Raw genomic sequence first — 24,552 nt, 5'->3', positions numbered from 1 at the left:
TGTAAGGTGTTACTAGTTCTGGACATCTTCCTGGATGAGTGGTGCATACGTTCATGAAACACCACTTCCTTGACAGGACGATAGGGAGGACAATTTTGCCTGCATTTTGGAACACTGTCACCTAAAGTTTGTTCGAAATACTCGAAGTCTTAGGGTGTGGAGGACAAAGATGAAGAAACCAACTTGTCGCTGCATGGGCAGCAATTATATGCTGCTCTGCTTTGTCACTTCCTGGGAGGTATGACCTTACCGTGGAGCCATACGGCACCACCAACTAGCACGTGAGGAGTATTGCTGAAAACAATTGCCAGATCCAGCATGGGACCTGCGAATATTTTGTAGCTGAGGAATCTGTGATTGTTTGTTGATGGAATGAAGCCGTACTCAAGTAACAGCCACAATCCTTGTCAGGGTGAACCACATACAAGCATTTACAATGCAATAGTCTCGGCATTATTAAAGGTAGAGCTATTGGCATTGCTCATGATATTTTTTTTCTTTTTTTTAAATCATAAATAAGTGGCATTGTCATTTACATTGCCAATAGCTTAATCGTTAAATAAATGGCATTGTCGTTTACAATGCCAATAGCTTAATCACTCGCAAATGCATGACCGATTGCATTTACACCCACACACACAAAGCCACCCACACACACATACAGAGCCACCCACACAGAGCCCCCCCCCACACACACACACACACAGAGCCCCACACACACCCAGAGCCCCACACACACCCAGAGCCCCACACACACCCAGAGCCCCACACACACCCAGAGCCCCACACACACCCAGAGCCCCACACACACCCAGAGCCCCACACACACACAGAGCCCCACACACACACAGAGCCCCACACACACACACCCAGAGCCACACACACACACACCCAGAGCCACACACACACACACACACAGAGCCACACACACACACCCAGAGCCACACACACACACCCAGAGCCACACACACACCCAGAGCCACACACACACCCAGAGCCACACACACACCCAGAGCCACACACACACATACCCAGAGCCACACACATACCCAGAGCCACACACACACCCAGAGCCACATACACACCCAGAGCCACATACACACCCGGAGCCACATACACACACAGGAGAGCAAGCACAGCGAGGGGGCAGGGAAACAACTCCGCTTCTCTTATCCATTTGTGAGTCACCACCTTCACTTCTCCTACCACACAGCGCCTTGAGGCAGCACAGCATTGTGCAATTGCATTCATGAATTCATGTCTCTCACAGCTCTGAGGCAAGGCTGTGGAGCGGTTTGTGGCCCTATGTTTTTCATATCTCTCTCTCCCAAGTAGCAGACCGACCTGTTCCCAGTGAATGCTGGGTGTCTGTGTAAACATGCAGCGTCTCTTAGCCTCTGAGATTCTGTGTCCCAGGCCGTCATGTGGCGACGACGCCTCGTTTCCCTCACTCGCCTGTCAATGTTCCCGCCTGTCAGTCGTGCTTCTGGCAGAGCAGGCAAGGTTTGCGGGGAGGGGGTGAAATCCCGGGAATGGGTAGGCTAGGGCAAGAGCAGGGATTAGAGGGGTGCCCGGCTAAATTGGTACGGGCTACGAGAGTAGGGGGAGAGTGAAGGGGAGAGATTATACCAGGGAGTGACAAGAGTGTCGCAAATGGGAGGTCGGAAGACAGCAGGAACGGAACGAGTCCAGTCACACTCTGATGGGGGTTTGTTGACAACAGTGTGACGAGAGTGCAGGGGACCAGCAATGGAAAATGCAAGAAAGGGGGTTGGGAGGACGCTCGGGCCGCACAGTGAACTTGGGGTGAAAGGAGAGAGGAGAGATAAAAGATTAGGATGAGATAGCGCATTATCAGATTGTGACAGGACGAGGAGAGACAAACAGAGAGAAACAAGAAGGACAGGGGACGAGCAGAAAGTGACGGTGTGCTGTCAAAGTGTGGTGGAAGTAAAGAGAGGGAGAGAGAAAGAAGAGGGGAAGAGCAGAGAGCGCGCATGGTGTCAAAGTGTGGGAGGAGTTGAAAGAATTGAGGAAGAGGAGATGAAAGGAGGGAGAACCGTCGCAGAGGGTGAGGGGAAGTCAAGGCAGAGGATATCGGGGGGAGAGGCCACGTGTTACAATAGATTAGGAGAGGGGAGCGGGAGCTACATTAAAAGCACAAGACGGGCGAAGGGTGCCAGTTAGCCCGTGACGGGTTAATGGGTGAGGAGGGACAGTGGGAGAGCAGGGGAGGGAAGGACGGAGATTAATCATGCTGCGATAGTGGGAGAGGAAAGTGAGGAGGGGGCCCGGGGAGCGCGTGGAGAGAGGGCGCTCTCTAAGTGTCACAGTGTGAAGAAAGTGAGGGAGAGTCGCGGAGCCGCGGGTGACGCCTCGGAAGTGTGCCAAGGGGTGCAGCGAGCGTAGCACGAGAGGGCGGCTCAGGGCTCCCTGGTGCATTGCGCCTCGAAGTGTGTCAAGAGGTGCAGCGGGTGCCAGGGACGGCTCAGGACTCCATAAGCAGCCAGTTCGCCCTCCATCCCCGACCACGACCCTCCATCCATCTGACTGATTGTGCGCCGGATTTTCAGTAAACAATCCCGAGCAGTGGCTTTCAATCTGCAGCATTTTCACAGCGGGGCCCTTGACTCACCGCCGTCTAATAAAGCATTTAACGTGGGAAAGGTGTAGTAATAAACATGCATTCCCAAATGTTTTGCTACAGTACAAAAGTCACATCGCATGCTACCAACATATTAGAGCTTGATCGTTGGAATCGTGCCAAATAACTTCATTTATCACTGTCCTAGAAGGAGTCGCACGGAAATAAGTTCTATGATTTTCAGTGTGTTTTACGATGTAGAATTAGGTTTAACGTCCAGTAGTGATCATGCCTAACCATGCTGGAAATGTCGACGTAATGAAAGATTTAACATGGATTTAAAGCGCTTAACGGTACTCGTTCTGGCGGCGAAATAATTTAAACCTAATCATGGAAACTCCTAGTCTTACTTCAGCGGCACCGAGCCAGCATGCTTGCGCGTGATTTTGTTGAATGTCTCGGATGTCCTTCTTTTTGCGGTGCTGAGCCTCGGAGGCAACTGTCAGCAATAGGACAACGGACACACAGAGCACCAAAGGAAATGCAAGATGAGCAGACATCTTCCAGAGTGGAATAAGGGGATCTACAGACCCGAGAGCCTCGATAGGCTCGGAAGACCTCACAACAGCGGAAGTAAGTATTCATAGTCTGCAGGCAGACGCGGACTCTCATAGGTTGAAAGAGAGGAGTTTCGGAATAGGCTGAGAAGAAGACGGGATTTGTAGTCCATTCTAAAATAAAAGCTGTGTGCCACGTTATATTTCAGAATGATCTCTTTGGTGCCCCCGGGGTACATATGCCCTCTTATTCGTTCCCCGACGAGTTTTGGTGTCGAGACTGATACAAGGCTGTCGGCGTGTTTGTCTTCTATAATAGATAAATCTGAGATTGTGAAAGCTTGGGACTCCTTAAGCGCTAAACACAGAATGAACAAGACCGAACATCGGAGCTGTTCCTCACAACAACAACAAAACAAAAATGGCCGCCGCAAGCTTCCGAAATTTTCGCAATCGGGGGCGTATTTTGGCGTTCTGAGTGACAGATGACGTCACAGGTGGAAAGAACGCCAAAAACATGCCCCGAATCCAAAAGAGACGGGGCTTGATTGGAGTGAAGGCCCTCTCCTCCAATAGCTGGCCTCCGTTTAGGAAGCCAGCCAATGGAGAAGAGATGGAGGACAGAGGCGGGTTCAAGCCCCGTACTCAAAAACATTAAATATCCGACCGGAGACTGCGCAAGCGCAGCCTTTAGGTCCTCGACCTAAAAAAAAGTCATTAAATGAACCTGTGCTTAACCCACTGGTAGCTTGGTAAGAAAGGAGCAGTCAGGCTTAACTTAAGGGCAATGTGTAAAGTATTTATGCAGAACACAATAAATATTAAAGTGAAAACACAGCACAAGAAATGCTCCACACCAATTTTGAAAAGAGTAGAATTTAATAAATGATTTGACACCAGAACGGCAAAAATCCAATCAACAGAACCAGAGATGTGACATTTGAAAGATTTAGGTGAAAATATTGCCTAAAAGACCAATAAACAAAGACCAACTGCCAACTACACCTAGTCATGTGACCTGCAGGCAGCAAGTGATTGGGACAAGAAAATGCCAACTTTCTAAAAGTGTAAAGATAGCAAGTGCACTACTTCCCTTAATTGATCGTTTAGTTTTTTGTATTTGACTGCCAAAGGAATTCGTGCATAACAGCGATGTGAATCGTCCCGACAGCATGTCAATGATCCTGCCAAAAGGTACGACAATTACGACCCAGCTGCTGCACTGCTGAAATGAGGAAACTTTTATTTATTTATTTTGGAATTTTGTAAAGCGCATGGTTACGCGCTCCGGCGTGTCCCCGCGCTGAGAGAGAGCCTGTAAGAGGGATAGGAAGTTACAGTAGTGCTAGGCGGAAAAGGTGGGTTTTGAGGGCTTTACGAAATTTGGTCTCAGAGGGTTCGAGGCGCAATTCAGCTGGAAGCAGGTTCCAGTGCTTGGCTGCAAGGAGCCTGAAAGATCTGCCCCCCATCCGAGCTTTACGGATTCTGGGGACAACAGCCAGACCCATGCCAGAGGATCTGAGCATCCGCTCTGGTCTATAGGGGGTGATGAGGCTGTTCAAAGAGCCGGGTGCTCTACCTCCAAAGATGCGATGGCACATGCATAAAGCTTTGAAGGTAATCCTTTCACGGATTGGTAGCCAGTGAAGGGACCTCAAGGCGGCTTTAGAGGGTGCTCTCCTAGGAAGCCTCAGCACCAGCCGGGCTGTGGCGTTTTGCAGTACTTGGAGACGGTTGAGACTTTTAGCCGTAATACCCAGATATAATAGGTTGGCATAGTCAAGTCTCGATGTAACCAAGGCATGCACAAGAGTTTGTCTAGCATCGACCGGCAATAGGTCAAGGACCTTTCGTAGGCTCTTAAGTATGCCGAAACACATACCAACCACCCGATTTACCTGGGGAGCGAAAGACAGATCAGAGTCGAATAGAACCCCAAGATTTTTCGCCTGTTGACCCGGCACGGGGGTTGAGCCTAGACAGTCGGGCCACCATGCTGAGGACCACACAGACGGCCCCCCCCCCATCACGAGCACTTCCGTTTTGGACCCATTCATCTTCAGGCAGTTGTTAGACATCCAGGAGGCAAGCTCCTGCATGCACGCACTGAAGTTGAGTGCCGCGGTTTCGGGTGCCCGTGACAGAGAGATGACCAGCTGTGTGTCGTCAGCGTATGATACCAGTTGGATACCATAACTTTCTACAATGGTGGCAACAGGGGAGGCGTAAAGGTTAAACAGGGTGGGGCTGAGGGCAGAGCCCTGGGGAACCCCTTGATCGAGATTGAACACACAGGAGTAGTGTTCTCCCTGTCTGACCTGAAAGCCCCTCTCAGTCAGGAAGGAATGCATCCAACTGAGTGCCACCCCATTTACTCCACCATTGTTAAGACACTGTAGCAAGGTGGAGTGTGCTACAGTGTCGAATGCGGCACTTAGGTCTAGTAAGATGAGAGCCATGGTATGCCCCTCATCTACTCCTTGCCTAATGGTCTCAGTTGCCAGAAGCATCGCAGACTCCGTTGAGTGGCGTGCTCGAAATCCAAACTGAGTCGGATGGAGAAGGTTGGCTTCTTCCACAAAAGTCATAAGTTGGAGATTGGCCACCTTCTCTGCCACTTTGGCCATGTAGGGAAGAAGGGAAATAGGCCGAAGATTGTCTAGCCTATCCCAACTGAGATTAGGTTTTTTTTGGAGCGGGAGCACAATCGCTTGCTTCCACTTTTTGGGTACGGTGCCGGTTTTAAAAGAAAGATCCAGAACATCTCTGATGTAAGGCTCCAAAGCTTCCATACTCCCTCCAAGGAGTTTCGGTGAGGCCGGATCACGGGGGAACCTGACTTAATCGAGCGGCAGATTTGCTGAAGCTCATTAGATGGTGGAGTGACAAATTTGCCTAGCCTATTTACGCCCTCATCTAATGATGAGTTTTCACTGAACTCTATTGCCTTCTCCTTTCCCCCTGTGAAGGCCGAATAGATAGTGGCCACTTTGTCGAAGAAGTAGGTAGCAATGCGGTTACAGGATTCCACTGAAACCAAGGAGGGATCAACAGATGAGCTGCATAAAGAAATTTCTTTATAGATTTTAAAAAGCTCCTTAGTGGAGTTATGAGCTTCACCAATCCTACCTGAGAAATAGTTAGTTTTGGCGCGCCTAATTAGATTGTGGTATTCCCTGCGTTTGCCTATATATCTCAATTTAGCTTGGTCGAGGTAGGCCATCCTCCATTGCCTTTCTAATTGCTTACATTCAGTTTTGGCTAGGCGAAGTTCAGCATTAAACCAAGGGGCAGATTTGAGAGGTCTACTCCCGGGTTTCTTGTAGCACAGAGGGGCTATGCTGTCTAAGGCGTTGGTAATGCACTCATCAAGTCTATCGGATGCTGTAGCAACATCCTCCCCTCCTGGGCTGCCACTATTGGTGAGGGCGGAATCAAACCCAGCCTTAGAGAAAGCAGTCCATCTGCGACTCAGATATTTAGTTTTGGAAAACTCTTCTCTTGAAGTGAGCCATATTTCTTAAAATTCACCAAATTAATCATTAATATGTCAGTCAGTATTTAATCGTCTATTCAATGCTTGTAGAATCACTCCGGAGACCGCTAAATTGAACCAGAATTCTTTATTCTCCATTTTCAAATGCCTTATGCTGCCCATCCAGGCTTATACATAGACACGTGCTGTCAACCATCCTTCGAGCTGACACTTTAAAAAACCCAATGCATATTAGTTCTTCATCAGGGGTTGCTGTAATAAATCAGAAAGAACTATATGAACAACAATTCGAGGACGAAATTCGCTCAATGTCTTTAAATAATGATGTCCACCCAACACTTCCCAAATTTTCCCATAGCATTTACTCATTAACACCCCTCATAGATGCACATATAAAATTAGAAATTAAAATAAACTGAACACAACAACCCCTTCTACTTGCATCCACAAAAAACAAACTGCTCATTTACCTCATAAAAACGCGACTGGCTATTTAGCATGTTCGTGCTTTCCTTCGTGGTCGGAAAAACTTCTACTTTTCTCCCTCCCACCAAGATAGTTCTTATAACCTGCTCCCGCATGTTTACCAAATGAATCACCTAATTGAAGCAAGACCCCATGACCTACTGTGTCCTATGCTTGCTCGTAGGGAAAACGACTAATGACTAAAAATCACATTTTGCATAATCGGAAACCGTGAACCCATCTGAAGTTACCAAAAAGTTGTTGGATAACCTCTTCAAGGATGTCAGGTACAACAGACTGATTGGCAGTGTTCAATATTAAGCGAAAGCTCCTTATGGTTGACCTTGGATAACACCCACCAGTAGCCCTGAAGTGGGTATACAATTCTCCCATCCAGCCACATGTTCTTGCTTTTTCGGCTCCTGCATGTGCCAATAACAAGAGAAGATTTAGAGGGGAAATTACCCTGTTGTCGGTTGTCCTCCTTCTCTTCAGAAGAGCACTGCTGCTTTGCCCTGTAGAAATGGGAGCAGCACTTCCTTGTAAGATTACATGTGCTGATCTCCCGGACTATGAAAACCGGAATAAGGCCCAGTTAAATTAATCCCGCCTTCTTCGTGGAATTGAGCTACCCAGAAGTGGCGAGGCCTTCCAAGAATTAGCCAGGCAGCTGCTGACTGACCAGAGATGACGAACCTGCAGAGATGCATTTGAGCCTTCCAATGTATCACCTCCAACCCTAAGGAGCACTTACTCCCTGTTTCCAGCCCAATGGGGAATCAGAGGTTTTTCCTCCGCATGCCTGAACTTTGTATAGTGTCCCATTGGCTGAAACTTCTGCCCATGAATCTGGAACACCATGAACATAGTCTGTAGCAACTTGTTCCATAGGCTTACATTTATTGCTCGGGTTGTCTTCTGCCGTACAATCTGGCTGCCAGCCCCTACTGGTGGAACTTGTGTGTCAGGTAGGTGACCTTTTCCAATGGAAAGTCTTGACAGCTAATTGGTAGTTCTGAGATAAGGGAACCTTGGATTTGGTACTCTCATCTGACAGCATTGTGGTTGCGGGTTCCATCCAGCAACTTTCCCCAGGCCTCTGATATCACAATAGAATGTAGAGATTGATTTGAGCTTTTTCTTTCTCTGTGAAGTCGAGTCAGGGAGTGAGAAGGAGGGTGCATAGGAAGGTGTCTCGTGAGATTCCACTACTAAATCTATCCTTCAGAATTAAAATCCGTGCTTGTTTTTTTCATAAAGCACTGCATCATACCCAAACGATGGAGACATTACGTCGCCTCCAGCAGTAATGACAATGGTTAAGCACACACTCTACTTTTCAACTTGTATCCAGTACTTGCCTCTAGTGATAAACAGTTCCCCCTCTACGGCCGGTGTGAGTCAGGGGCACCGCTAATTCCTTGATGTGTTGTCTCACAAAAGAAAGGACGAGCAAAGCTCTGAGGTAAAATATGTTTACAAAAACGGATAAATACACATATACAGGTTGCTCTAGAAATGTAAACCGCAAACATAAAATATCTCTTCCAGGGATACTCCCACACTGCTTTCCAATCAAATGTTGAGCTTCCATCGAGAGACTGAACTGCATCCAGCTTGACTGATTCTGTTACTGACTGAGAGCAGTCTAGGCTTTTTGAAAACAGGATTCCCTCTTCCAGACAAGCAATAAATGAAGCGAGCTGACACAAGCCCGGTCTGTGTTCTTTTTGGCATTGATGACATAAGCCCAAATAGAGAGCTTAAGCTGTCCCTAAATAGACAAATCACTCTCTGTTATTTTTCAAATATGTACCGCTGGCTGGACATGGAGTATTTTTAATTTTTTTGTGTCGCGCAGTGTCTGAGTTCCAAACCTTTTATTACCTGGTACAGTAAGTTCTGACTGGTCGACTTCATAACCCCTGGAACGTTAGTAGTGCTTGAGGCCACAAGTCAAATGACTATACCCCTCCTTCGACACACAAGCACACAGATGCTTCCCAGTGATCGCTGACTACCCTAGAACCCGGGGAAAAGATTTCGCATCTGGGCACTTCCTCAGCCCCGCCGACTCCTGCCTCACATCCACTTTCGCACTCTGCATCCGCTCAAACACTCTCTCCACTTTCCTACCCCATCTTTTCCCCCACTGCTTGTGAAATTGAAAGACAAAAAGTTTTAAAAAAATCCCCCATTAAATAATGTGACGCTCAAATAACACTTTTATGTAAATATGGATTGTTTTTTACATTTTCTTTTAATACCACTTCGGTTCAAATAACTGCAATGGTCCGTTTGTACATGAACACAATATTTTGGTATATCGATGGTAGATTTTTCATATCTTTAGATTACAAAATAAATACAGATGGTAATTATGAAATAATTGAAAACATATATTTTGATAAAAGTAAAAAAAATGAAATGTATAGATTTCTAGTGTTTGAATTGATGCATATAGTTATAATTTAGAGGGAGTGCAATATGTTTATGGACTTTTCTGTTCCTGAAAAATCTACCAATTTAGTCACCTCTGCAAGATTCCGTTTTTAAAATTTAAGACATTCTTACCCACTTTAGGGATGTTTTTTTCCATATTACCATTTGTGCAAACGTTTGTTTTTTCTTGCACAGGTAACAGCAAACCCAAAGGCTCCTCATCTAAAGAATCCGCAGTAAAGATATTTTCAGTAGCTTTGGGGCCCACATTATTGGCAGTCTAGAGCACTGAAACTTTGAAATGTTTTTAATACCGACAAGTGAGGTGTTCACCTAATGTGCATTTCATTTTCTGCACCCCACTTCATAAATTACTTCTAGTTCGAATTTACAACCCCCATACTTTGCATACAGTTGGCACCAAGTGATACATGGCCTATGATGTTTCCCATGTGCAAGTCATTCTCATCAGTATTTCGCAGACCTGTGATGGTATTTTTTTTATCTGTTTTATCTGTTCATTGATGCAGGCACAATTATAATTTAAAACTACTAAGAGAACGAAAGTTCATATCATTTCTGTTTTGTTGGTGCATTTTAGGAATTGAATCGCCTGTTGCAGGAAAATTCGAAACACATACTGGTGAAACCACGATGGCTGGAAGCATGTTTCTACAAACAGAAGAAAATTAATCCAATGAAGTATCGGATAGATTTGGCTGCAGTGTAACACCATGGCTTCATATGTCTGATGTTCCTGTGGTTTAGAAAAGCTGTGCTTATTAACTAATTGTGTCTGATAATTTATGAAGAGGATTTTATAACTAAATTCTTTCAGAAGTTTATACAAATGTTGTTTTTCATTTCTTTTGTATAAATATATAACTATTTTCTGTACTTTTCTGAATGCCTCATTTCTGTGTTCGGGTTAATTTATTGTGTGTGAATGTTTTGTTTTGAGATTGTTCTTTAATGTTATACTATTGAAATGTGTTCAGTGGGCAGGTATGCTTCTGAGTTGTGATACCAAAGGGGATGATGGACGGAGCGTTTGAGCAAATCAAACACTCACCCCCAGTAAACTAATGTGGGTTTAATCCATCACCATTTTTAACTCACTCCACCACCCCGGTTCAGACATGGCCATATGCAAATCAGTCTGACCCTGTGCCTCATGGGAACAGTCCAGCCCGAACTGCCAAGCCATGTCTTCCCTGGACCGGAAACAAGCATCCTGGGACTAGTTTCGGATTCATAATTCTCATCAGCCAGGCTATCTTCAATCCAGTGGTAGAGTGAGCAAGGGACCCACGTCTGGGCATAACCTGCCAACTTAGGACGAACAAAGCAATACCAAAGGTGATGATGGACGGAGCGTTTGAGCAAATCAAATACTAACCCCCAGTCAACTGATCTGGGTTTAATCCATCACCATTCTTTAGTTCACTCCACCACCCCAGTTCAGACATGGCCATATGCAAATCAGTCTGACCCTGTGCCTCATGGGAACAGTCCAGCCCGAACTGCCAAGCCATGTCTTCCCTGGACCGGAAACAAGCATCATGTGTCCGGTTTCTGGCTAATCAACCATCGCCAGCCAGGCTAGCTTGAATCCAGTGGCAAAATGAGCAATGGACCCACATCTGGCCATACCCTGCCAACTTAGGTCGAACAAAACAAAACCAAAGGGGATGATGGCCTGGCAGTTCGGGCTGGACTGTTCCTATTTGGTGCAGGGTCAAGACTGATTTGCATATGACTGGGTCCAAACTGGAATGGCATGGTGAGCAAAAAACGATGGTTTTAGGCCCAGATCTCTGTACTGGGGTGAATGTATGACATTGTTCTGCATTCTGTCCATCAACAGTTCTTTTTGCATTTTTCACCCTGAGTGGGACGGGTATGCTCAGACGTGAGTCCCATGCTCTCCATGCCACTGGAATCAAGCTATACTGGCTGAAGTGGGGTGAAACCCCGAAACCAGTCCTAGGTGCTTGTTTCCAGTCCAGGGAGGACCTGGCCTGGCAGCTCGAGATGGACTGGTCCCATTGGGCGTAGGTTCAAGACTGATTTGCATGTGACTGGCTCAAAACTGGAGTGACATGGTGAGCAACAAAACAATGGATTTAGGCCCAGATCTCTGTACTGGGGTGAATGTATTACATTGTTCCGCATTCTGTCCATCAATAACTCTTTTTGCATTTGTTACCCGAGTGGAACGTGTATGCTCAGACGTGAGTACCGTGCTCTCCATACCACTGGAATCAAGCTATCCTGGCTGAAGAGGGGTGAAATGCCGAAACCGGTCCTAGGATGCTTGTTTCCAGTCCAGGCCTGGCTGTTCGGGCTGGACATGGGCGGAAGGTCAAGACTGATTTGCATATGACTGGGTCCAAACTGGAATGTCGAGGAAAAAAGATGGATTTAGGCCCAGAACTCTGTACTGGGGTGAATGTATGACATTGTTCTGCATTCTGTCCATCAATAGTTCTTTTTGGGGATGAGGACCTTGGAAGGTGCCATGCTTATTTAAAGATTCTAGTGGTTAGTTTGTTTAATAAGGTGCTTGTTGCGCCCATCATAATCTCAAGTCCATATGATAGCGAGTTGGTGATCTTAGCCTTCATCACCTTGATGAACCAGGTTAGGCATGGACCAAGTAGCTGTTTTGAAAGTTTTGCCAAGGCGACCTCAAGCGACAGTGCTTTAGCTTTAACAGCGTCTTTTTGCTTGGTGAAGGAGCCTCTGGAGTCCAGGAGTATTCCCTGGTATTTATAGTGTAGTACTATGTCAATGCTTTTACTTTTAAAAAACCACCCACTTTTCTGCTGCTTCCGTTTGCCAAAATGAATTATTTTTGTTTTTGACAGATTCAGTTCAAGGGCGTTGTTAATTGAGATGGGGAGAAGTTGATCTAGTAGCCTTTGCAGGCCTACCTTTGTGTGGCTACGTAACACGAGGTCGTCCGCGTATAAAAGGTTGCTGTCACAGGTTCCATCTAGTTGAGGCGGTGGGAGTTAACCTTGTCAAGTGTGGAGGATAGGTCCGAGATGAACAGGTTAAAAAGGAGGGGTGCCAACACGCAGCCTTGTTTAACTCGCAGTTCGGGATGGATTGTTCTTATGAGGTGCATGGCCAGTACTGATTTGCATAAGGTGGGCCTTAGTCCAGAGTGGCACAGTGGGCGAAACATAGGAGAGGAGCCTGAAACTGAAAAATGTTCATTCTTGTAGATAAAACCAAATGTTGACATTTTAGCACTTTCTGTTGCACTTCATCCTACAGTAATCACAGTTACACTCAGCTTGTTTTTATTTCACCCTAATTGGTGTTACTAAGTGGAACATTTTACATCGGTTTTAATTCTAAAATATTGAGGGAAACCACAAAATCGTGTGTCTTAGAAGAACTCCACATGGTAAGTTCTTAAACACTGAGATTTCTGAAGTGTCCGATCCTTACTCCTGGAATGGTTTTATGGATTACCTTATCTGTGGAGTTTTACATGTGTATTTTAAGAATGGAAATTATTGACTATTACCTTCTTACATTCTGTGATTATCTTCTTAGAACTTACTACAACAACCTTGTTCCCGAAGGAACAATTGAGTATAAGCCCAGCACGTGCTGTAGGGATTTTTTTTATCTCTTCAGCGACTCGTACCAGACTAAATTCCCAGCTTCGCGCAAAGGCCTAGGAGATGGCCTTTCTCTGGACAATTTTGAAACCAGCTCTTCTTCTGGTCTTCTCTCTTGTCAGCACCCAGGTCCCAGGCTGTCACCGCGTGCTAGCTGCTCTCCTGCTCTGTTTGGCGGCCAACTCCATAAGTTGAGCTCCTCAAACTGACAGCGTCTCATGTGTGTTGGTCATCTATGTAACCCCCTGCTATAATCAACTAGAGTTTTTCTGGGTCAGAAGTGGGGTTATTGGTTCATAATTTGGAAACACAATAATCCTCCAATCAGTAGAAAACTAACTTTCAACATTGAAGAATGTCTGCCAATCACCCTCCTGTGTTTCTTCGTTAATACGGGAGTGTGGATTAGAACCTCTCTTAAAAAAAATATATGGTTGCTACTCCAAAGTCTCTAATATACGAAAGAAATTCAGAGTCCCCATGTGCGCCAAAACCTTTTTATGTTTTTAATTGTCGTATACAGTGAGGACTTATACCTTACAACTCTGCAATTTGGAAAGGAAAGCTCCACTACTCTTCCCTAGATAAATAATTTCATGTGGCTAGGGTCTCTCTAGCTCGTCTACAGCTTCTGACTGTGGGGATATTTCATTATATGCTCACTATGGAAACTAGGCTCAAGATCCTCCCTTGGATTTGTTGCGTGTTTATCTAGGTTCCTGATCGATACTGTGACCTTATGCCCCTATTCGGCTATAAATCCATTTATTCCCTATATTGGCATAACCGTTCAAGTGCGATTTTCTGAATAGTCATCTCTGGCCTCACACGAACAGAATGAATGAGGTGGTATGCACTCCCAATTTTTCGGTTTTATTCTGACGTTATTTCTCGAACTTTGATCATTTGCGTGCTGGATGGGCTGTGCTATGCCCTGAATGCACCAAGTAAATACAAACATATGGGGAGGGCCTCAACGGCTCTCCACACCCAAACGCACTGCGTCATGCGGATACCAGATCCAATCATTATTTCACCATTTTTCCATTCTTCAAGTTAATCCAATTTTAATCCAAGCTTTTCCAAATCGTAACAAGTTTTTCTTCTCCACATTGAATCCTAGGACGTTTTAGAAAACTTCTCATACTTTTGTATGTCCATCCGGACCTTTTCAAAAAACACGATTTCCAAAACAGGCAAGTGTTCCAAGCAGCATTTCTTTATTTTAAAACAACCCAATGCATTTCGGGCTTATTACGAGCCCTTCGTCAGGGGTAGCTGTAAGGCAACAATTTTAAAAAAATACATTATTCCATCGTTTGTAAAGTGCACAATTAGACAATTTTAACATTATGCGCGTATAAAATTTCTCATAAAATATGTATAGGAGATGACATTTCATGGCAATTATATTAAAACGGAACGCTGAATGCATGTGACCCATGGGTAATTATTCGTTTCACCCTTAAACATAACCAATACCAAATAGTGTCGAATTTCTGTCAATCTTTTTTCGTGCCCTTGTCCACCCGTTCACTCAACCCTATTTGTAACTAGTCTAGGCGACAACTGCGCATTTTATATAATTTTCCGATAAAACAATTCAACATTTTCAATTGCATGCTTGCATCTAATTTAATATGTATTCCACACAATGTTATAGGGAAACCCCCGCTGCACGCATACCTGCTCATTGCTTCATTTCCTAGCAGTCTCGCAAGCCGCTTTTCTCTCCAAATAACCGGAACTTACTCTGTGAACGCTTATTTAAACTACGGGAGCTCCACCCCCTAATTATTGCAAAGTAATTCGTCACTTAATCCCCTGTGGGAAATGCTGAAACAACCACAGTCCCCACAATCCTCTGCGTCACGTTTAAAAACAATTTGTGCTAACCATAAACATCACTCTAAATATAATACATATGCGTGTAATGTTAACGACGTCCTTTGTGTGATCTAGTCAAAGTCACTCTGTGGATGTCTTCTGTTCATTGCCATCGTACTTAAATGTTGCTGGGAACCAAAATATGTGGAGTCCTTAAACGCATGAATATCAAGCTTTAATCTTCCTCTGTTTAATGGGTGCAACACCAACGGGGGGCATGAAAGTTACACAATGAATGAGGTGGTATGCACTCCCAATTTTTCGGTTTTATTCTGACGTTATTTCTCGAACTTTGATCATTTGCGTGCTGGATGGGCTGTGCTATGCCCTGAATGCACCAAGTAAATACAAACATATGGGGAGGGCCTCAACGGCTCTCCACACCCAAACGCACTGCGTCATGCGGATACCAGATCCAATCATTATTTCACCATTTTTCCATTCTTCAAGTTAATCCAATTTTAATCCAAGCTTTTCCAAATCGTAACAAGTTTTTCTTCTCCACATTGAATCCTAGGACGTTTTAGAAAACTTCTCATACTTTTGTATGTCCATCCGGACCTTTTCAAAAAATACGATTTCCAAAACAGGCAAGTGTTCCAAGCAGCATTTCTTTATTTTAAAACAACCCAATGCATTTCGGGCTTATTACGAGCCCTTCGTCAGGGGTAGCTGTAAGGCAACAATTTTAAAAAAATACATTATTCCATCGTTTGTAAAGTGCACAATTAGACAATTTTAACATTATGCGCGTAGAAAATTTCTCATAAAATATGTATAGGAGATGACATTTCATGGCAATTATATTAAAACGGAACGCTGAATGCATGTGACCCATGGGTAATTATTCGTTTCACCCTTAAACATAACCAATACCAAATAGTGTCGAATTTCTGTCAATCTTTTTTCGTGCCCTTGTCCACCCGTTCACTCAACCCTATTTGTAACTAGTCTAGGCGACAACTGCGCATTTTATATAATTTTCCGATAAAACAATTCAACATTTTCAATTGCATGCTTGCATCTAATTTAATATGTATTCCACACAATGTTATAGGGAAACCCCCGCTGCACGCATACCTGCTCATTGCTTCATTTCCTAGCAGTCTCGCAAGCCGCTTTTCTCTCCAAATAACCGGAACTTACTCTGTGAACGCTTATTTAAACTACGGGAGCTCCACCCCCTAATTATTGCAAAGTAATTCGTCACTTAATCCCCTGTGGGAAATGCTGAAACAACCACAGTCCCCACAATCCTCTGCGTCACGTTTAAAAACAATTTGTGCTAACCATAAACATCACTCTAAATATAATACATATGCGTGTAATGTTAACGACGTCCTTTGTGTGTTCTAGTCAAAGTCACTCTGTGGATGTCTTCTGTTCATTGCCATCGTACTTAAATGTTGCTGGGAACCAAAATATGTGGAGTCCTTAAACGCATGAATATCAAGCTTTAATCTTCCTCTGTTTAATGGGTGCAACACCAACGGGGGGCATGAAAGTTACACAATGAATGAGGTGGTATGCACTCCCAATTTTTCGGTTTTATTCTGACGTTATTTCTCGAACTTTGATCATTTGCGTGCTGGATGGGCTGTGCTATGCCCTGAATGCACCAAGTAAATACAAACATATGGGGAGGGCCTCAACGGCTCTCCACACCCAAACGCACTGCGTCATGCGGATACCAGATCCAATCATTATTTCACCATTTTTCCATTCTTCAAGTTAATCCAATTTTAATCCAAGCTTTTCCAAATCGTAACAAGTTTTTCTTCTCCACATTGAATCCTAGGACGTTTTAGAAAACTTCTCATACTTTTGTATGTCCATCCGGACCTTTTCAAAAAATACGATTTCCAAAACAGGCAAGTGTTCCAAGCAGCATTTCTTTATTTTAAAACAACCCAATGCATTTCGGGCTTATTACGAGCCCTTCGTCAGGGGTAGCTGTAAGGCAACAATTTTAAAAAAATACATTATTCCATCGTTTGTAAAGTGCACAATTAGACAATTTTAACATTATGCGCGTATAAAATTTCTCATAAAATATGTATAGGAGATGACATTTCATGGCAATTATATTAAAACGGAACGCTGAATGCATGTGACCCATGGGTAATTATTCGTTTCACCCTTAAACATAACCAATACCAAATAGTGTCGAATTTCTGTCAATCTTTTTTCGTGCCCTTGTCCACCCGTTCACTCAACCCTATTTGTAACTAGTCTAGGCGACAACTGCGCATTTTATATAATTTTCCGATAAAACAATTCAGCATTTTCAATTGCATGCTTGCATCTAATTTAATATGTATTCCACACAATGTTATAGGGAAACCCCCGCTGCACGCATACCTGCTCATTGCTTCATTTCCTAGCAGTCTCGCAAGCCGCTTTTCTCTCCAAATAACCGGAACTTACTCTGTGAACGCTTATTTAAACTACGGGAGCTCCACCCCCTAATTATTGCAAAGTAATTCGTCACTTAATCCCCTGTGGGAAATGCTGAAACAACCACAGTCCCCACAATCCTCTGCGTCACGTTTAAAAACAATTTGTGCTAACCATAAACATCACTCTAAATATAATACATATGCGTGTAATGTTAACGACGTCCTTTGTGTGATCTAGTCAAAGTCACTCTGTGGATGTCTTCTGTTCATTGCCATCGTACTTAAATGTTGCTGGGAACCAAAATATGTGGAGTCCTTAAACGCATGAATATCAAGCTTTAATCTTCCTCTGTTTAATGGGTGCAACACCAACGGGGGGCATGAAAGTTACACAATGAATGAGGTGGTATGCACTCCCAATTTTTCGGTTTTATTCTGACGTTATTTCTCGAACTTTGATCATTTGCGTGCTGGATGGGCTGTGCTATGCCCTGAATGCACCAAGTAAATACAAACATATGGGGAGGGCCTCAACGGCTCTCCACACCCAAACGCACTGCGTCATGCGGATACCAGATCCAATCATTATTTCACCATTTTTCCATTCTTCAAGTTAATCCAATTTTAATCCAAGCTTTTCCAAATCGTAACAAGTTTTTCTTCTCCACATTGAATCCTAGGACGTTTTAGAAAACTTCTCATACTTTTGTATGTCCATCCGGACCTTTTCAAAAAATACGATTTCCAAAACAGGCAAGTGTTCCAAGCAGCATTTCTTTATTTTAAAACAACCCAATGCATTTCGGGCTTATTACGAGCCCTTCGTCAGGGGTAGCTGTAAGGCAACAATTTTAAAAAAATACATTATTCCATCGTTTGTAAAGTGCACAATTAGACAATTTTAACATTATGCGCGTATAAAATTTCTCATAAAATATGTATAGGAGATGACATTTCATGGCAATTATATTAAAACGGAACGCTGAATGCATGTGACCCATGGGTAATTATTCGTTTCACCCTTAAACATAACCAATACCAAATAGTGTCGAATTTCTGTCAATCTTTTTTCGTGCCCTTGTCCACCCGTTCACTCAACCCTATTTGTAACTAGTCTAGGCGACAACTGCGCATTTTATATAATTTTCCGATAAAACAATTCAACATTTTCAATTGCATGCTTGCATCTAATTTAATATGTATTCCACACAATGTTATAGGGAAACCCCCGCTGCACGCATACCTGCTCATTGCTTCATTTCCTAGCAGTCTCGCAAGCCGCTTTTCTCTCCAAATAACCGGAACTTACTCTGTGAACGCTTATTTAAACTACGGGAGCTCCACCCCCTAATTATTGCAAAGTAATTCGTCACTTAATCCCCTGTGGGAAATGCTGAAACAACCACAGTCCCCACAATCCTCTGCGTCACGTTTAAAAACAATTTGTGCTAACCATAAACATCACTCTAAATATAATACATATGCGTGTAATGTTAACGACGTCCTTTGTGTGATCTAGTCAAAGTCACTCTGTGGATGTCTTCTGTTCATTGCCATCGTACTTAAATGTTGCTGGGAACCAAAATATGTGGAGTCCTTAAACGCATGAATATCAAGCTTTAATCTTCCTCTGTTTAATGGGTGCAACACCAACGGGGGGCATGAAAGTTACACAATGAATGAGGTGGTATGCACTCCCAATTTTTCGGTTTTATTCTGACGTTATTTCTCGAACTTTGATCATTTGCGTGCTGGATGGGCTGTGCTATGCCCTGAATGCACCAAGTAAATACAAACATATGGGGAGGGCCTCAACGGCTCTCCACACCCAAACGCACTGCGTCATGCGGATACCAGATCCAATCATTATTTCACCATTTTTCCATTCTTCAAGTTAATCCAATTTTAATCCAAGCTTTTCCAAATCGTAACAAGTTTTTCTTCTCCACATTGAATCCTAGGACGTTTTAGAAAACTTCTCATACTTTTGTATGTCCATCCGGACCTTTTCAAAAAATACGATTTCCAAAACAGGCAAGTGTTCCAAGCAGCATTTCTTTATTTTAAAACAACCCAATGCATTTCGGGCTTATTACGAGCCCTTCGTCAGGGGTAGCTGTAAGGCAACAATTTTAAAAAAATACATTATTCCATCGTTTGTAAAGTGCACAATTAGACAATTTTAACATTATGCGCGTAGAAAATTTCTCATAAAATATGTATAGGAGATGACATTTCATGGCAATTATATTAAAACGGAACGCTGAATGCATGTGACCCATGGGTAATTATTCGTTTCACCCTTAAACATAACCAATACCAAATAGTGTCGAATTTCTGTCAATCTTTTTTCGTGCCCTTGTCCACCCGTTCACTCAACCCTATTTGTAACTAGTCTAGGCGACAACTGCGCATTTTATATAATTTTCCGATAAAACAATTCAACATTTTCAATTGCATGCTTGCATCTAATTTAATATGTATTCCACACAATGTTATAGGGAAACCCCCGCTGCACGCATACCTGCTCATTGCTTCATTTCCTAGCAGTCTCGCAAGCCGCTTTTCTCTCCAAATAACCGGAACTTACTCTGTGAACGCTTATTTAAACTACGGGAGCTCCACCCCCTAATTATTGCAAAGTAATTCGTCACTTAATCCCCTGTGGGAAATGCTGAAACAACCACAGTCCCCACAATCCTCTGCGTCACGTTTAAAAACAATTTGTGCTAACCATAAACATCACTCTAAATATAATACATATGCGTGTAATGTTAACGACGTCCTTTGTGTGTTCTAGTCAAAGTCACTCTGTGGATGTCTTCTGTTCATTGCCATCGTACTTAAATGTTGCTGGGAACCAAAATATGTGGAGTCCTTAAACGCATGAATATCAAGCTTTAATCTTCCTCTGTTTAATGGGTGCAACACCAACGGGGGGCATGAAAGTTACACAATGAATGAGGTGGTATGCACTCCCAATTTTTCGGTTTTATTCTGACGTTATTTCTCGAACTTTGATCATTTGCGTGCTGGATGGGCTGTGCTATGCCCTGAATGCACCAAGTAAATACAAACATATGGGGAGGGCCTCAACGGCTCTCCACACCCAAACGCACTGCGTCATGCGGATACCAGATCCAATCATTATTTCACCATTTTTCCATTCTTCAAGTTAATCCAATTTTAATCCAAGCTTTTCCAAATCGTAACAAGTTTTTCTTCTCCACATTGAATCCTAGGACGTTTTAGAAAACTTCTCATACTTTTGTATGTCCATCCGGACCTTTTCAAAAAATACGATTTCCAAAACAGGCAAGTGTTCCAAGCAGCATTTCTTTATTTTAAAACAACCCAATGCATTTCGGGCTTATTACGAGCCCTTCGTCAGGGGTAGCTGTAAGGCAACAATTTTAAAAAAATACATTATTCCATCGTTTGTAAAGTGCACAATTAGACAATTTTAACATTATGCGCGTATAAAATTTCTCATAAAATATGTATAGGAGATGACATTTCATGGCAATTATATTAAAACGGAACGCTGAATGCATGTGACCCATGGGTAATTATTCGTTTCACCCTTAAACATAACCAATACCAAATAGTGTCGAATTTCTGTCAATCTTTTTTCGTGCCCTTGTCCACCCGTTCACTCAACCCTATTTGTAACTAGTCTAGGCGACAACTGCGCATTTTATATAATTTTCCGATAAAACAATTCAGCATTTTCAATTGCATGCTTGCATCTAATTTAATATGTATTCCACACAATGTTATAGGGAAACCCCCGCTGCACGCATACCTGCTCATTGCTTCATTTCCTAGCAGTCTCGCAAGCCGCTTTTCTCTCCAAATAACCGGAACTTACTCTGTGAACGCTTATTTAAACTACGGGAGCTCCACCCCCTAATTATTGCAAAGTAATTCGTCACTTAATCCCCTGTGGGAAATGCTGAAACAACCACAGTCCCCACAATCCTCTGCGTCACGTTTAAAAACAATTTGTGCTAACCATAAACATCACTCTAAATATAATACATATGCGTGTAATGTTAACGACGTCCTTTGTGTGATCTAGTCAAAGTCACTCTGTGGATGTCTTCTGTTCATTGCCATCGTACTTAAATGTTGCTGGGAACCAAAATATGTGGAGTCCTTAAACGCATGAATATCAAGCTTTAATCTTCCTCTGTTTAATGGGTGCAACACCAACGGGGGGCATGAAAGTTACACAATGAATGAGGTGGTATGCACTCCCAATTTTTCGGTTTTATTCTGACGTTATTTCTCGAACTTTGATCATTTGCGTGCTGGATGGGCTGTGCTATGCCCTGAATGCACCAAGTAAATACAAACATATGGGGAGGGCCTCAACGGCTCTCCACACCCAAACGCACTGCGTCATGCGGATACCAGATCCAATCATTATTTCACCATTTTTCCATTCTTCAAGTTAATCCAATTTTAATCCAAGCTTTTCCAAATCGTAACAAGTTTTTCTTCTCCACATTGAATCCTAGGACGTTTTAGAAAACTTCTCATACTTTTGTATGTCCATCCGGACCTTTTCAAAAAATACGATTTCCAAAACAGGCAAGTGTTCCAAGCAGCATTTCTTTATTTTAAAACAACCCAATGCATTTCGGGCTTATTACGAGCCCTTCGTCAGGGGTAGCTGTAAGGCAACAATTTTAAAAAAATACATTATTCCATCGTTTGTAAAGTGCACAATTAGACAATTTTAACATTATGCGCGTAGAAAATTTCTCATAAAATATGTATAGGAGATGACATTTCATGGCAATTATATTAAAACGGAACGCTGAATGCATGTGACCCATGGGTAATTATTCGTTTCACCCTTAAACATAACCAATACCAAATAGTGTCGAATTTCTGTCAATCTTTTTTCGTGCCCTTGTCCACCCGTTCACTCAACCCTATTTGTAACTAGTCTAGGCGACAACTGCGCATTTTATATAATTTTCCGATAAAACAATTCAACATTTTCAATTGCATGCTTGCATCTAATTTAATATGTATTCCACACAATGTTATAGGGAAACCCCCGCTGCACGCATACCTGCTCATTGCTTCATTTCCTAGCAGTCTCGCAAGCCGCTTTTCTCTCCAAATAACCGGAACTTACTCTGTGAACGCTTATTTAAACTACGGGAGCTCCACCCCCTAATTATTGCAAAGTAATTCGTCACTTAATCCCCTGTGGGAAATGCTGAAACAACCACAGTCCCCACAATCCTCTGCGTCACGTTTAAAAACAATTTGTGCTAACCATAAACATCACTCTAAATATAATACATATGCGTGTAATGTTAACGACGTCCTTTGTGTGATCTAGTCAAAGTCACTCTGTGGATGTCTTCTGTTCATTGCCATCGTACTTAAATGTTGCTGGGAACCAAAATATGTGGAGTCCTTAAACGCATGAATATCAAGCTTTAATCTTCCTCTGTTTAATGGGTGCAACACCAACGGGGGGCATGAAAGTTACACAATGAATGAGGTGGTATGCACTCCCAATTTTTCGGTTTTATTCTGACGTTATTTCTCGAACTTTGATCATTTGCGTGCTGGATGGGCTGTGCTATGCCCTGAATGCACCAAGTAAATACAAACATATGGGGAGGGCCTCAACGGCTCTCCACACCCAAACGCACTGCGTCATGCGGATACCAGATCCAATCATTATTTCACCATTTTTCCATTCTTCAAGTTAATCCAATTTTAATCCAAGCTTTTCCAAATCGTAACAAGTTTTTCTTCTCCACATTGAATCCTAGGACGTTTTAGAAAACTTCTCATACTTTTGTATGTCCATCCGGACCTTTTCAAAAAATACGATTTCCAAAACAGGCAAGTGTTCCAAGCAGGTTCCTGATCGATACTGTGACCTTATGCCCCTATTCGGCTATAAATCCATTTATTCCCTATATTGGCATAACCGTTCAAGTGCTATTTTCTGAATAGTCATCTCTGGCCTCACACGAACAGAGCCACATTCCAGCATGACTCTCTGCCACTTCCTTTGTGACCAATTAGTGCAATGACAGAGCAGCAGTCACTATCTGATATTCCTAGATAACACTCCGAGTTCTTCAACAAGATAAAAACTTAGCAAACCTGGAAATCCCCGCTTGCTATGTTTTGATTAGTAATGGAACTCTAATGAGCAACTGATAACTATCACTTCCTAGTGACATCTTTAATTGACGTCTTATGTCCAGCAAACTTGCGTCAAACCCGGCACCTGTCAGGTATAAATATTACCAACGTTGCCTTAAGCAATGCGAGCCTGTTGCCCGGTTAGGAGCTGTTGTGAGCTGCGAGCTACTGATGATGGCTGCCTGCATGACCCTGTGTTGGTAAATCTAGCACTCTGTCGCTGCAGCCTGCTATCCTGTGGTGGTGAAGCTGCTGATTACCATTATCGCCGCTACAGCGCGAACTATGGTGCAGTACGCTTAAGGAGCTGAACAGACGTCCCTCTGCGAAGACATCCAGCAGATTCCAGCTGCCCGCGGACGCTGTCAGCCCTCCTTCCTCGACGCGCTGAAGGAAAGCCGCTGCCTTTCTCGTGCAGAGAAATCCAGTCCCGGCGCTTCCGGTTTACCCTCGCGGGTGACTGGGATATCGAGAGAGACCCCTGAAGGAGATACCAATCCTCCATCATTCTATTCAGAGGTATGGTGTTGACTAAACCCTTAGACGAGAATTCTTGAAACAAACCTTGGCAAAACCAACTTAACTTAAAGCTACTTACTTACTCCCCTTCTCACGTGTTAGGCTTAGGTCAGGCACACTGGGGTAGATTTAGTTAGAAGCACCAGTTGAGTATGTTAGCCTAATGTATATATGACTGTATATATGTTTTATTACTTTTAAACCATTGTATGGCTAAGAAACCATATCAATGCTTTTACAGTTTTATTTCGCAATACTTATCTTACTGTACGTACTTTTTATAACAACAATTATTGCAATTGTGGCAATTCATTTCTCTTGTACGAGAAGAAAGACTGTTCAATAAATGTTAACCCTTTATTGACAAACGCCCGTCTCT

General features: G+C 43.3%; 1 protein-coding gene across 2 annotated transcripts in view; it reads left to right on the top strand.

The window, feature by feature from the left end:
* Positions 1–10,441, top strand: part of CHD1L (chromodomain helicase DNA binding protein 1 like) — a 392,592-nt gene extending 382,151 nt beyond the window's left edge. For both annotated transcript variants that reach the window (XM_086934085.1, XM_086934086.1), the window contains exon 25: positions 10,146–10,441. In XM_086934085.1, coding sequence (XP_086790211.1) covers positions 10,146–10,274 — 129 coding nt within the window. In that variant the 3' untranslated portion in view covers positions 10,275–10,441. The remainder of the gene's footprint in view (positions 1–10,145) is intronic.
* The last annotated feature ends 14,111 nt before the right edge of the window (positions 10,442–24,552 follow it).

Source organism: Lissotriton vulgaris, chromosome 8 (genome assembly GCF_964263255.1).
Source record: "Lissotriton vulgaris chromosome 8, aLisVul1.2, whole genome shotgun sequence".
Taxonomy (NCBI): Eukaryota; Metazoa; Chordata; class Amphibia; order Caudata; family Salamandridae; genus Lissotriton; species Lissotriton vulgaris.
This window is presented reverse-complemented; position numbering and strand designations above follow the sequence as displayed.